The sequence below is a fragment of the Natator depressus genome, chromosome 10 (genome assembly GCF_965152275.1).
Source record: "Natator depressus isolate rNatDep1 chromosome 10, rNatDep2.hap1, whole genome shotgun sequence".
Classification (NCBI taxonomy): domain Eukaryota; kingdom Metazoa; phylum Chordata; order Testudines; family Cheloniidae; genus Natator; species Natator depressus.
This window is the reverse complement of record NC_134243.1, coordinates 30,182,543-30,196,269: the sequence shown is the minus strand read 5'-3', so window position 1 is coordinate 30,196,269 and position 13,727 is coordinate 30,182,543. Positions and strand designations below refer to the sequence as shown.

The 13,727-nt window shown below is 56.4% G+C and overlaps 1 protein-coding gene across 1 annotated transcript in view; it reads right to left on the bottom strand.

Moving 5' to 3' along the window:
• The window catches only part of SEPTIN12 (septin 12), a 71,440-nt gene that overhangs the window by 43,487 nt on the left and 14,226 nt on the right, over positions 1–13,727 (bottom strand). Inside the window, exon 2 of the mRNA XM_074965565.1 lies at positions 9,275–10,657. Coding sequence (XP_074821666.1) covers positions 9,275–10,657 — 1,383 coding nt within the window. The remainder of the gene's footprint in view (positions 1–9,274; positions 10,658–13,727) is intronic.

The window sequence follows — 13,727 nt, the reverse complement described above, 5'->3', positions numbered from 1 at the left end:
GCATCCATGGCACCAATTAAAGTCAATATGTGCTGCAGAAACTCAGCTCCTCTGCCAGTCAGCCCCTCAGCACTGGGACATCAGTTTCATTCTCTGTAAAATGAGAAGACGACTCCTTCCCCAGCGGCGGCACAGGACTTGACTGCTCCACAAGTGTGTCCAAAGCACTTCGAGGAGCTCCCCATAAGCCTCCACAGAGCTCCCTCGTTTGGCCTCCTGCAAATCCCTCCTTAAAACTCTCCTTTGCCATGATGCCAACACAAAACTGGCCAGTGCTTAGGCGCCAATACCCCTGCCTGTCATGCTGACCTGTGTTGTCTCATTGTTTCCTTGTGCTCCCCTGACTGTATCCATCAGTTGTCGCTGTGAGGTCTTTGGGGCAAGGAACTGTTTGTACAGCACCTAGCACAACGGTGTCCAGGACAGGCTAGGCGGTACTGCAATACTACTAATTAATAACAATGGCTGAGATGATCACAGCAATCAAGCTACTTTCCAATTAGCTGAAGTCTCTTTTCTTCTCATTGTATTAACTTTTATCACGTGCTGTTTGTAAAGCACTTTGAGAAGGTGAGATGCTTTGTACGTTATTTATATAGGATCAATAAGTCAGAAACCAGCCACCCTGCACGGCCTGGCACAGATGCCAGTCGTCCAATGTGGCCTGGCACAGAATCCAGCCATCCCACATGGCCTGGTTCAGAATCCAGGAGGCAGAGGCCAGCATTTTCAGAAGGGCTCACCCAGCTCCATAAGTGAGGCCAGTGGAAGGTTAGAGGTAGAAAGGCAGAGCAGAGAGGCAAGGAAGAGAAAGAAGAAACACCAAAATAGCTAAGTACACTTCTCCTCTGAGGGTCCACTTCCTCTCGGTGCCTCTAAGGAGCAGAAAGCATTCCTAAACCACTTCAGTCAAGCCTAAGTAAATCGAGAGGAGGGGTCCCCTTTACACCCCACCAGGCGTGATCTGTGCCAACAGCCACCTCCCTTCTATCATCCCACTCGCACTGGGGCAGGGCCTGCTCCATGCCTGCTGGTCACTTCTAGTCTGTTCTCACTCTGACGGCGGTGTCAGTTTATGCATATAAGGAGCTGGACAAAGCCACCCACATCAGCCCAGGAATATTTGGGCCTTTCCTGGTTTTGTAACCTGAGCCAGAGGAAAGCAGCTGACAACTCCCGTATGTTTAGAAGGAAAATGGTGACCAGCTCAGCAGTTTGGCATGAGAGGAAGATTTTTTGGTAGTGCAGAGGCAATGCAGGGTAATAGATGCTCCAAGCACTGGTATACACAGAGGTATTAGACCCATGGCTCTCTGCATGCAGCGGGAGAAATGGAGAACTCTTGGGAGGTTTGATAAAGTTTTTAGCTCACACTCCCTCGCTTCCCCACCATCCATTTTCATAGCTGAGCAACTCTGCTCTTTGCAGGACTGGATGGGAGCAGAAGCAGAAGTGAAAACTGCCAAGAAAACTGCCACACTTGAAGCAGTGCTGGCCTGGCAGGAGCTTGAGAAAACTCACGGGAGTCAAGTACCAGGCTCCTGCACCGTCCCCTTTCTTGCCCAGAGATTTCCCCCTTCCAATGGGATAGCTACCTCAGACGGCCAGGAGAGACTTCAGCTTAATGGGATGCAAGCCATTAGCAATCCAATTCCAGACCCTGCTGTCGGTGGGGGCTAGACTGGAGATCCGAGGTTGGAATTGGTACTGGAGAACCGAAGAACGACATACAAATAACCCTTCGGTCCCATCATCATTTTATCGCCCCCTTCCAAGAACACAGACCCGCCCCTACTGCTCAGCATAGCCTCACCTCACTGCAGAAGCAGGCATCGTCCTCTACCTCAGACAGCCCATGAGCTCCGATCTCAGCAGTTAGGGCTTTCATGTCAACTGGGTAAAATGGGGGCTTGGCCAACAAGATGTTTTCCCAAGAGGGGAGCGGAAATTCCAGCCCTGAGCCGCTTGTCCTCTTCCCCCGCTATCACGGGAGCCCCAGGATCTTTGTGGGCGACCCTGACACAAGAAGTGGAAGCAAAACATGGCCTGCTGCCCCATTGCTCGGTGTGCTAGCTTCCCGGGGAGATGAGCAGGCCCAAGCCTGCATCCTGAGCAGCTTTCTCGTGCCTAGAACTTGGCTACTGGGAAACGAAATTCCTTCGTCTGTCTCAGGGAAACTGAAAGGCCCAGGAAACCTGAGTGGCCTGGAGGATCAGAATGGACTGGAGAGTCTCTCTCCTCTAGGACGCTAGCTTGGCCCAGATGGGATCCAGGTGGGAGAGTCACTGACAGTTGCTTTCATATGATGGCTGTCTGGTGGCTTGGATGACATAAGCTTGTTTGCTTCCTTCCAATTCTCGGCAGACACGTGTCCATATGATAAAAACCATCCTCATTGTCACTAACTGGGGGGAGGCTAAGGGTGGAATGGGCCATGGAGACTGCACTATCCTCTCTCTCGTAGAGGAGGGCCCTCTGGGGTAGGTCTGAGGCACCTTGGAAAGGAAGTGTAAGGAGCTTGCAATGCTGGCTTCCCCTGCTTGGAGGACCAAGAGGGGACGGAAGATAATTGCTATTCATCAACAACTGATCAAAGAAACCCAGAAGCAACCCTGAGATGTGTTAGCAGCAATGGATGTGTCAATCAGCCATCACAAAGGTCAATGGGCAGCACCAGGGCAGGAAACCCCAAACCTGGCCCAAACGGAGTGGACACACTTCCAGCCCCACACACTCCCAGACAGCTGGGCGAAAGGACAAATCTTTTTTGGCAAAAAAATAAAAAATTGCAGATTCAGTGACACCAAAACATCTTGTCAAATTCATGGACGTTTTACCAATACCTAAGCTGGACAGCTGGAGGTTCCCCGTGCATGCAAAGAAGGGCTAAGGTTCCTGCTGAAGCTCAAAGCCGGCTTGTTCCAGTCCCAGAGGAATCGGGAGGAGGCAGTCCCAATGTATGCACTGAGCCATGCCTGGAGGCTCTCCCTCTGGAAAGTCTTGTGGGGAGCCCTGTGTTTGGGAGAGGGCAGGAACAGGTATGCTCAGGGACTAGGAGGGCTGGTGCGGGAGGAACAAGCTTATTCCTAATTTGAATTGGACCCAGGCATGCGTCTAAGGAATCTGCTGTAGAGCCAATGTGGCCCATCTGTCATTGTGCGGGTTTGTTTATCTCCAGGGTTCAGGCAGCTGGGATTTGCCTTTCTTCAAAATCAGGGGTTGTCCCTTATCAGGAATTTATTTAAAGAGTTTCACAGCCTCCAGAGGAGCGCAGGGACCAGAGGTGAAAGTAAGCCGGTACGCCCCAGTACGGCATACCAGTAAGAGCCAGTGTGCCGTACCAGGACTGGCTTTCCCAGAGGGCAATTTAAAGCCCAGGGGTAGCAGCAGCAGGGCTCTGGCGGGGATTTAAAGGGCCCCAGAGCTCCAGCCGCTGCTACCGCCCTGGGGCCCTTTAAATCACGGCCTGAGCCCTGCTGCCCAAGCCCTGGGGTAGAGGCAGTGGGGCTCCAGAGGGGATTTAAAGGGCCGGGGCGGTAGCAGTGGCTGGAGCCCCAAGCCCTTTACATCCCCGCCTGAGCCCTGCTGCCCGAGTCCTGGGGTAGGGGTGGGGGGGCTCTGGCGGGGATTTAAAGAGCCCCGGAGCTCCAGCCACCGCTACCGCCCCGGACCTTTAAATCCCCGCTGGAGCCCTGCCGCCAAAGCCCTGGGGTAGCGGCAGCGGGGCTCTGGCGGGCATTTAAAGGGCCTGGGCGGTAGCGGTGGCTGGAGCCCTGGGGCCCTTTAAATCCCCGATGGAGGCCGCCCACCGCTACCCCAGGACTCGGGCAGCAGGGCTCAGGCTGGGATTTAAAGGGCTCGGGGCTCCGGCAGCTGCTACCACAGCGGAGCCCCAGGCCCTTTAAAGCTCTGCCAGAGCCCAGAGCCCCGGGGTAGCGGTGGCAGCCGGGAGCCCCCAGGGCTCCTCAGTGATTTAAAGGGCCTGGGGCTCGGCTGCGGTAGCGGCAGCTGGAGCCCTGGGCCCTTTAAATGCCCCCGAGCCCCGGGGCTTCCAGCCGCCTCTGCAGCTGGTAGCTAAGGGGTTATTTAAAGGGCCCTGGGCTCCCAGCTGCCACTACTGCAGCTGGAGACCTAGCCCTTTAAATCAAGATTTAAAGGGTCTGGGGATTTAAGGCCCTGCCTCTTCCAGTTGAGGCCACGCCCCTTCTGGTTGAGGCCACGCCCCCTGCTCAGGACTCGGGTGTACCAGTAAGTCCTCTAACTTACTTTCTCCCCTGCCAGGGACCTGCTGCCTTTGAAATCAGCTGTTCGAAGAACCAGCTTTAATGGAATCTTCAGTACAACAAAGACAGGACAATGGCTACAGACCCCGCTTCAGCAAGGCCCTGACACAAATCACTGGAGTGCTTCTGATGAACTCAGCAAGGGATCGTGTTGCAGGCAGTGGGGCTGCTCGTGACTTAAGCACCTTGCTGAATCGGGATCTTTTCCCAGGGGCCAAAAAACTGTCCAGAAGGAAATAAACGGAACGGAGAGAACTGGGGTCTGGTATCAAATCTTCCCTTGCCAAAGTGTGGGGTAAAGAACTGGTTTAACATAAAGGCAGCCAGCCAGGACTGCTCATCAGCCTCAGCCAGTTCCCCCATAAACTCCGGCTCTGCTTATACTCAGCACATAGTCCTACTGCCTTCAGTAAGCGACCTGGGGAGAAAGGTCTATGAGTGAGTGAGTGCGGGCTGTGGGATTGTGCCCCAGACACATCTACAGACTTACAGCAGGACTCTCTGCAAGATAGTCTGTTATGCTGAAAGCCAGCAGAAGTGATGAGCAGATCACCCTGCAAACCTGCTCATTCTGCCCACTTCTGTGTCCGCTCCTGGGAGATGGGACCTTTCAGCCACGTACCCCGGGGGTCTGATCCCCAGTGCTAGCCAGGTCCTTGGCAGTTTGAGCTTCCCACAGGACTGCCCTGTCAGTGCCAGCTGGGACGCCAGCCACGGGAGCTCTGGGATACCCACAGGGCTCTTCCTCTGCCCCACGGCCTGTCCACCGGAGTTCACACTCAGCGCTGTACAGCACTTGTCGCTCCAAAGAGCGAGCACGCAGCCTGTGCACATTCCCCACGCCCCCTGTTCCCAGAGGGAGCTTTCTCAGGGCATACAGGCTTAGAGATGAGCTCAAACAGCACAGTGTTATCAGCCACTTTCAGGCCTAGTCCGTTCCTTACCCTGAGCAAACACTGCGCTCTGCAGACCGAGATCTGCCACAGGGAGGGGAGAGGGCAGGCTCCATCTCCAGTGGGGATGCAGAGGTCCTAGGAACCACTCTGCTTTGCTGGGTCGATTTGCTCAGGATTTGTCCCAGCAGAGCCGAGCTCTCCAGTGGGAACCACAAACCTTCCCAGTCTCTGGCTGATAAGAGTAAGTGGCAGGTTTATGAACAGTGATAAGCAAAGGGTGTGGAAGGCTCCAGGTAATGGAGAACTCTGACCTTGCTGGTGACAAGGGCGTGGGCTGAGATTTGCCAGCTCTTTTAAACCCGGATATGGTGCCCATCACTGGTCTTGCTTGGAACATGTCATGGAGGGCGTGGCTAGAAAGCCACCGGGGGTGTACGGTTGGCACATTTAAAAGCTTTCCCTGCGGGGGGGATCCTTGTGTTATGCTCTTACTGCTCAGGCCCCATGTCAGGAGGAGACAACAGCCGAGATTAAGAGGATCTTTGCAGTGAAGGAGCCAGACTCAGGAGACGTAGGTTCAATTCCCGGCTCCACCACACACTCCCTGCTTGCCCTTGGGCAAGTCACTTAGGCGCAAATCCTCAGAGGTATTTAGGTGCCTAACTTCCACTGAAATCCAGAGGAATTAGGCGCCTAAATGCCTTTGAGGATCTGGGCCTCAGTTTCCCAGCTGTAAAATGGGGATATTATCACTGCCCTCTCTTGCAGGCGTGTTGGATACCTTATATGATTGTCAGGCACTTTGACCCGAGGGGTAATGGTAGCCAGATATTCCCCTAGATGGATAGATAGGACACTACAGGATGGAAAGACAGAAACCATCCATCACTGCAGGATAGATACTTAGTGTCACACAGGGCCCCAAAACGCTTTTCCAGCAAACTCACTAGCTTGTAAGTGTACAGTGCAGTATAAAGCGGGGGCAAGTGGGATCAGCAGAAGCGGTGAGCAGGTCTACAGAGCCAATGGCACTGCAGAGTAGGGAGTGCCTAGGGATGGGGGGCCTCTGCAGGACGTAGTCTTCACCGAGGGTCCCACTTCAGGGATCTGTTTGAAAGAGACCACTGCCAAGAGAACTGTTTGGCCCCAGCTCCCCGCAACCCTGCCAGCTGCGCCCTGCTTGCTCGGGGAGGTGAAACATGGCAAGGCACTTGGCCAACTGCCACCTTCTCCAGCCCCTGGGCCGAGGAGGAAAATGAGGCAACGATGCTGGAGTTCAGCACCTGTCCTTGTGTCAAGGAAAGGAGGGGGGCTTCGGTGCGAGTTCCCTGTGTTAAATTACAAATATGGCCCTGGCGTGGGTTCTGCCATGTGTCTTGACCTGCCTTCTCAGCAGAAATGGCCCTAGGAGGCCTGCCCATCACCAGGGGCAGAGAGAAGGGAAATGGGGGCCAGCTGGGATATCTGTGACCAGGTCAGGGCAGACCAGACCAACATGGCCCAAACAGAGCTTTCGATCTTCCCCCACCCCTTTCCCCAACACTTATTTGAATCTCAATGGTCTCGTGGTCGCCTTGTGCTCCCTGTCTGTCTGTTGTACCCACCGGTTGTCTCTTGTTATATACCCAGGCTGTAAGGTCCTTGGGGCCAGGGCTGTCTTTCGTTTGGGGTGCAGACCGCGCCCAGTGAGGTGGAACCCTGACTGGGGTCTCCACGATATGCACCAAGATCTGGGGTGAGCTCCTCAGAACGTTGGAGGATGTGGGTCAGAGGGGCTAGTTTGGCTCATCCTGGAGATGGGGCCCAGCTCAGCTCTGACTCCAGATCCAGTTCAGGGATGCCTGTCTAGATTAAGTCTGCTCTGGTTCCCAGGACAGAGTTACTGACAAGAGGCTGGCTATAGTTCAACAGAGCCCGTAGTGTGAAACCCAGGGTCTAATTCCCCCCAGCGTGTGGGATCAGGGGTATATGCAGCAGGCACATTCTCCTCTCAGGCCCCCATCACCTCCAGCCCACTGCAGTTTTCTAACCTGTTGAACTTTTCCCAGTCCCAGCAATAAGAGCCATTGGACAATCACCCCTCATAACACCACTTACAGACGCCCTTGGGCTTGCATCCCCTTACCGAGACACAACAGAACCATGCCTCCTTTAGCCTCCCAACCGGGCCCCCTGAGTCTGGGCGAGGCGGAGCCCAGGAGCAGGAGCCCCGAGGCCTGAGATCTTGGAGGCTGAAGGGACTAACCAGGAGGCCAGGATCAGGGTAAAGTGCCCCAGTCACTCTCCCCAGCCTCACGTTCACCAGCTCTTGGTGGCCCAGCAGCCATTTGAACTGATTTTGTGACTCATGATGAGGACCCAGCAGGCAGTGCTGGGAGCTGTCACATCAGAAAAGCCCGATCGGCCAATCAGAACATGGCTGCGAGCCATCACTGTGTGCAGCCGTACTCTCGGCCACACCTCCTCCTAGTTCCGCGGTGTGTAAGTGCAATGGAACACACCCCTGTATTCACACCCTGCACACTAGTGGAATAATCTTTGTGCAAAATATGCCTTGTGAGGCCTCATTGGAAAACGAGTAACTCACTGGCCAGCAATGTACGCAGCAACATTTACATGGAAAGTTATGAACAGAAGCTAAAATAATGACTGAAGTGTGTTTACTAGACAAGTCTGGAGCAGGGTACCTGTTTCTCAAAGACAAAGGACAAATTGACGCCTGGCCAGGGGTGGAAGCTGATGGGCAATCACCTATCAAGTGACCATTCTTTGGCCAGGAAGGAACAGTTCTGCAGCTTAGCAAACAATTTAGCAAACCTCTCCCCCCACAAGACTCCATGTCTCCTTGCTTGCTCTCCGCTGGAAGGAACTTTACCGAGGGGTCACTCTCAGGGAAATGCATTTCAAAGGGCGACAGAACTAAACACCCCAAGTTCTCTCTCCCTGGCCATTTCTCTCTTTTCCACCAAAGAAGACAGCCTGTGGACTCTGACTGCAGATCCTGACCTGAAACTTGGTCAGCAATGATACTGGCAACCTGCGGTAAGACCTTCACCTTCAACCAAGTTTAGTTTGTTAAGTTTAGAAAGCGTTGCATCGTTATTTTCCTTGTAACCGTTTCTAACGTTAATGCCCTACGATTTATTCTCACTTAAAACCTCTCTCTTTGTAGTAAATAAACATTTTTGTTCTATAATCAAAATTAATCCAGTGTTGTGAACTGTGTGGGTAACTCTATTTAAGGTCTCAAGTTACTGTATATTGTTCCTTTACAGAGACAATGGACCTTTGTTATCTGAACTGTCCAGGAAAGGGCTGGACAGTGCAGTACAGAACACACATTTTTGGGGGAGAATCCAGGACTGGGAGTATGTTGGGGTCACCCTGCATGTGGTAACCAAGGCTGGTGAAAGCCACAGTGTGGCTGGCAGGTTTCAGCTGCACACAGATGCTCAGGGCATGACTTGAATGCTGGCAGGCTGCTTGTAAGCGGCCCCCAGGGGAGCTACCGCAGCAAGGCATTGGGAGGCACCCCAAGATATGGGAGGGGTGACACAGCCTCTTACTGGTCTGGATTGCACCCCGGAATGTGACAGTAACTTACACCCACTTAGACTCCCACTCATCCATGTGTAACCCCTTCTGCGCTCCTTCATCTGGCCCCACATCTAGCTCTCCCCCGGGACTGGCCCCCAAAGCCAGAGGAACAGCTGATCCAGGGACGCGAGGGCTGGCTCAAAGAGTACATCAGCCCCAGCATGGCAAATGCCTCGGCAACGTCTCTGGCTGAGGCCCTTCTCATGCCTGCTACCTCCGAGCACAGAGGTTCCCATCAGCTGGAGAAAGCGCAGAAAGAGAGAGAGCGACTGTTTGGGACTGGCAAGCCTGGCAGTGCTTCCCAGCTGCAGATCCCAGCTCATGCGGTGTCAGTTTCTTTCACCAACACCAGCAGAGTTAGGAGAAGAGACATCTGACAGGGCAGCCTTGAACACACAGGACAATGCTGTGCCCTGGATGATCATGCTCAGCTCTCATTGACCTCAAGCAGTGTTGGGCAGAATACAACCAGAGAGATAAGAAAGAGAAAAGTCCTACCTTCCTTTGTCTTCTCTCGGCCATGCTTCTCCTCGCTCATAGAAAAGACCCTGGGAGAACCTGTCGGGCCCATGTAGGGGGCTTCCCTTGGGCAGGAACTGGGAGCAGGAGCCCCGAGGCCTGAGACCTCGGAGCTGGACAAGGAGTTGACTCTTTCAGCCACGGATCTGACATGTTCCCTTGGGTTGGGTGCTGCTGGGCCCCCAAGAAAGGAGGGTTGAGAAGTCACTTGCATTATCTGAGGCCGAGACATGAGCCTGAAAGGAGCAGCTTGAGCAGGAGACAGAGATGGTGGCCAAGGGCTCTCATTGACCTGGGCACGTGGGCACTTCCCTGGAGAGGGCACTGCAGAGACACCACTCACAACGGCTGCGACTGCATCCTCCTTGGCCCTACCCGGGGGCTGCCGGGACAGGCTGGGGCTGGTGCTGAGGCTGAGCTGGAGCTGTGTCCTTGGCAGCAGTCTGGATGCAGAGTCAGCACTTGGCGCTGGATCAGAGCCATCCAGAGGCTTCCCCATCAAACCATCCAGGCTGATGGGGAATTTCTGCAGCTTCGGTGGCCACCTGGAGGGTGGAGGAGCGGGGCTCAGACTGGGCCGCTGGGCTGCATCGGAGAGTGGGGAGGAGGAGGAAGAGGAGGAAGAGGAAGAGAAGGAAGGCTCCCTACTAATGGGTGTGCTGCTCTTCCCTCGGAGCAAGGCACAGTTCTGGCTGTTGCTGCTCCAGGCTCCAGCAGAGTGAAAAGCCAGGGCAGGAGTGAGTGGGATGGGGGAGCCCTGATCTTCGGCAATGTGCAGGTCCAGAGAGGGCAGTGAGCCATGGTTCACTCCGGCCTTGGACACCAGCTGGACGGGCCGTTCTGCCTCGGAATGGAAGACATTACTGTGGGAAGAGAATTTCTTCAGTGCCGGGCTGGTGACCGGGGCGGCCTTGAGCCCCCGAGGCTCTGGCTGCCGGGCAGCGCTCTGGGGTGTGCTGGGGGGTGGCGGGCACTCCAAGCTGGAGGAGGAGCTGTGGAGGCTTTCGCTGCCCGGGCCCAAGGAGGAGGAGAAGCCGTTGGGATCGAGCCTGGCTTGGAAAGAGGCGACACGGGTCAGGCTGGAGCTCACGGCGCCGTTGGCCCTGGCCAGCTGGATGGTTCCTCTGTTGAAGGAGAAGCTGGTGCTAATCCTGGTCTTCAGCACAGGGCTTTGGGCTGGGCTGGGGCTCGAGCTGAGGCTGATGCGGGATTGATAGGTGGGAGGTGGGAGGCTGGCCAGCTGCCCGCTCTCCCTATTGCCCGCAGCTAGGCTGTCTGCAGGTGTGCTGGGGCTGAACAGGCAGGAAGGAGGAACAGCTGGAGCCTCTTCAGCATCCTCCATATCGAACGACCTCTTCAGCGCTGCAGGGAGAGAGGAGAGGGGTGGGAGAGTTAGAGCAGGACCCCCCAGCCCATACACACCAGGGCGCACACCACACCGTGGAAACCCAGCACGTGGCTCCCACGGGAACCTTCCTCACAGGCCGACTCCTACCCCCAACGGTGGCCATGCAGCCTCCTCCCGTTCAGTCCCACCTGCCCTTCTAGCAGGGTCTAGAGTTGTGCAAAGAAATCAAAGCAAAAGGCCCACACGACTCCCCTTTGGCTCAAACCCTCCCCTGAACTTTGGGGCCCTTGGGGATCAGGTCTGGGACCATCTCTGCGTCCCAACAAGAGCTGGAAGCACAGGAAACTCGCCCGCCGTACAAGCTGGGGCTGCATTCACACAAACGGCCTCTGGGTTTTGGAGAAGCCTTGGATCAGCTTTGGGCAGAGCCAGACCCAAGTTTATGGTCTGGCCCCCATCTGGCTCTGAGCTGGCACCAGGGGAAATATGGTAGATTTGAAGCCCAGATCCAAAGTGGAACTCCGAGGGTATGAAACCCACATGGACCCAAATGGGGAAAGATTGGCACGACCCCCGGTCTGAGAAATCAACCCAGCACCACTCCCCACAGCATCCGTGCTAGCTACATGGTGCATTCCGCTGCGTTGCCTTTCAAATCCTCCGCCCAGCAAGCCCCCCCATGAGGCAGAGCACAGCCAAAGCTCTCCCCAGCTCTGAACTTAGTGGGGTGGAGGGGCTAGGCCTAGGCTGGGGAGGCAGACGATCGGCCGGGCTCCCTCTTTGCAGCCTGCATGGAACAGAGGGTTTTGTTAGCAGTTCCCCAATGGGAAACTGGAGCCGTGCTCTTGGCTCCCCTCCTGAGGCCTATAATCTCTCACACCTCTCTCTTTGCTGGATTGTACCAGTGTCATGAGCTCCAGACATGCCCCTCGGGAGCAGCACGCTAACTGCTTCTTTGCCTCCAACCAGCACATGTAAAGGATCCTGCCTGGGGCATCCTGGGTTATCAGATCTGCTCCCTGCGCCGCCCCTGCACCCCCCTTTGCTTCAACAGGCTACGTCTGGGCTACGGCATGGAGCATGCAGGGCATTGCCCACCCTAACAGAGTCACCCGGCTCAAATCAAATATTGCAAAGGGAGTTCAGGGCTGAATTCGCCACGAGTTCCACAGCCGCTGGCACATTCCCTACAGCACCCCCTGCTGGCAGAGCCTGGGACTGGGGTAGAGGGGAGCTCCCCTACAGCCAGCACTCCTACCCCATTCCCTACAGCACCCCCTGCTGGCAGAGCCTGGGACTGGGGTAGAGGGGAGCTCCCCTACAGCCAGCGCTCCTACCCCATTCCCTACAGCACCCCCTGCTGGCAGAGCCTGGGACTGGGGTAGAGGCGAGCTCCCCTACAGCCAGCGCTCCTACCCCATTCCCTACAGCACCCCCTGCTGGCAGAGCCTGGGACTGGGGTAGAGGCGAGCTCCCCTACAGCCAGCGCTCCTACCCCATTCCCTACAGCACCCCCTGCTGGCAGAGCCTGGGACTGGGGTAGAGGGGAGCTCCCCTACAGCCAGCGCTCCTACCCCATTCCCTACAGCACCCCCTGCTGGCAGAGCCTGGGACTGGGGTAGAGGGGAGCTCCCCTACAGCCAGCGCTCCTACCCCATTCCCTACAGCACCCCCTGCTGGCAGAGCCTGGGACTGGGGTAGAGGGGAGCTCCCCTACAGCCAGCGCTCCTACCCCATTCCCTACAGCACCCCCTGCTGGCAGAGCCTGGGACTGGGGTAGAGGCGAGCTCCCCTACAGCCAGCGCTCCTACCCCATTCCCTACAGCACCCCCTGCTGGCAGAGCCTGGGACTGGGGTAGAGGGGAGCTCCCCTACAGCCAGCACTCCTACCCCATTCCCTACAGCACCCCCTGCTGGCAGAGCCTGGGACTGGGGTAGAGGCGAGCTCCCCTACAGCCAGCGCTCCTACCCCATTCCCTACAGCACTCCCTGCTGGCAGAGCCTGGGACTGGGGTAGAGGCGAGCTCCCCTACAGCCAGCGCTCCTACCCCATTCCCTACAGCACCCCCTGCTGGCAGAGCCTGGGACTGGGGTAGAGGGGAGCTCCCCTACAGCCAGCACTCCTACCCCATTCCCTACAGCACCCCCTGCTGGCAGAGCCTGGGACTGGGGTAGAGGGGAGCTCCCCTACAGCCAGCCCTCCTACCCCATTCCCTACAGCACCCCCTGCTGGCAGAGCCTGGGACTGGGGTAGAGGGGAGCTCCACTACAGCCAGCGCTCCTACCCCATTCCCTACAGCACCCCCTGCTGGCAGAGCCTGGGACTGGGGTAGAGGGGAGCTCCACTACAGCCAGCGCTCCTACCCCATTCCCTACAGCACCCCCTGCTGGCAGAGCCTGGGACTGGGGTAGAGGGGAGCTCTCCTACAGCCAGCGCTCCTACCCCATTCCCTACAGCATCCCCTGCTGGCAGAGCCTGGGACTGGGGTAGAGGGGAGCTCCCCTACAGCCAGCGCTCCTACCCCATTCCCTACAGGACCCCCTGCTGGCAGAGCCTGGGACTGGAGTAGAGGGGAGCTCCCCTACAGCCAGCACTCCTACCCCATTCCCTACAGCACCCCCTGCTGGCAGAGCCTGGGACTGGAGCCCCAGACAAGCTGATGCCAGAGTCCTGTAGTGAGCCAGCCATCAGTCACCACCACTGACAGCTTGTGAAATGAGATGGCCTCCCTGCTGGGCTGTGTGAAGCCCTAGCAAAAGGAGAAGCTGGTGGGGGGTGGGCTGCAGCTGTTTGAGGCAGGAGGCAGCGATTGCTCTACCTAACTAAGGGCTGAAGAGGACAAAGCTATCCACAGAGCAAAATTAGCCCCTCAGAGTGTGGCAGGGCATCTTCCACAGGGGCTGGGGGGAATGCAGCTAGAACTCTCTCCGCTGGCAGGTACTTCCAACAGATGTAAAAATGTGAAGGAGATGGGTTGGAGTGAGAAAGCCACAATGTTCCGAAGTGCGCATGTTTGGGGGGTGGGGGGGGGGTTGGTCTGGCTCCCTCTCGAAGAAGAGCACACGTAAGTCAACAAATACACG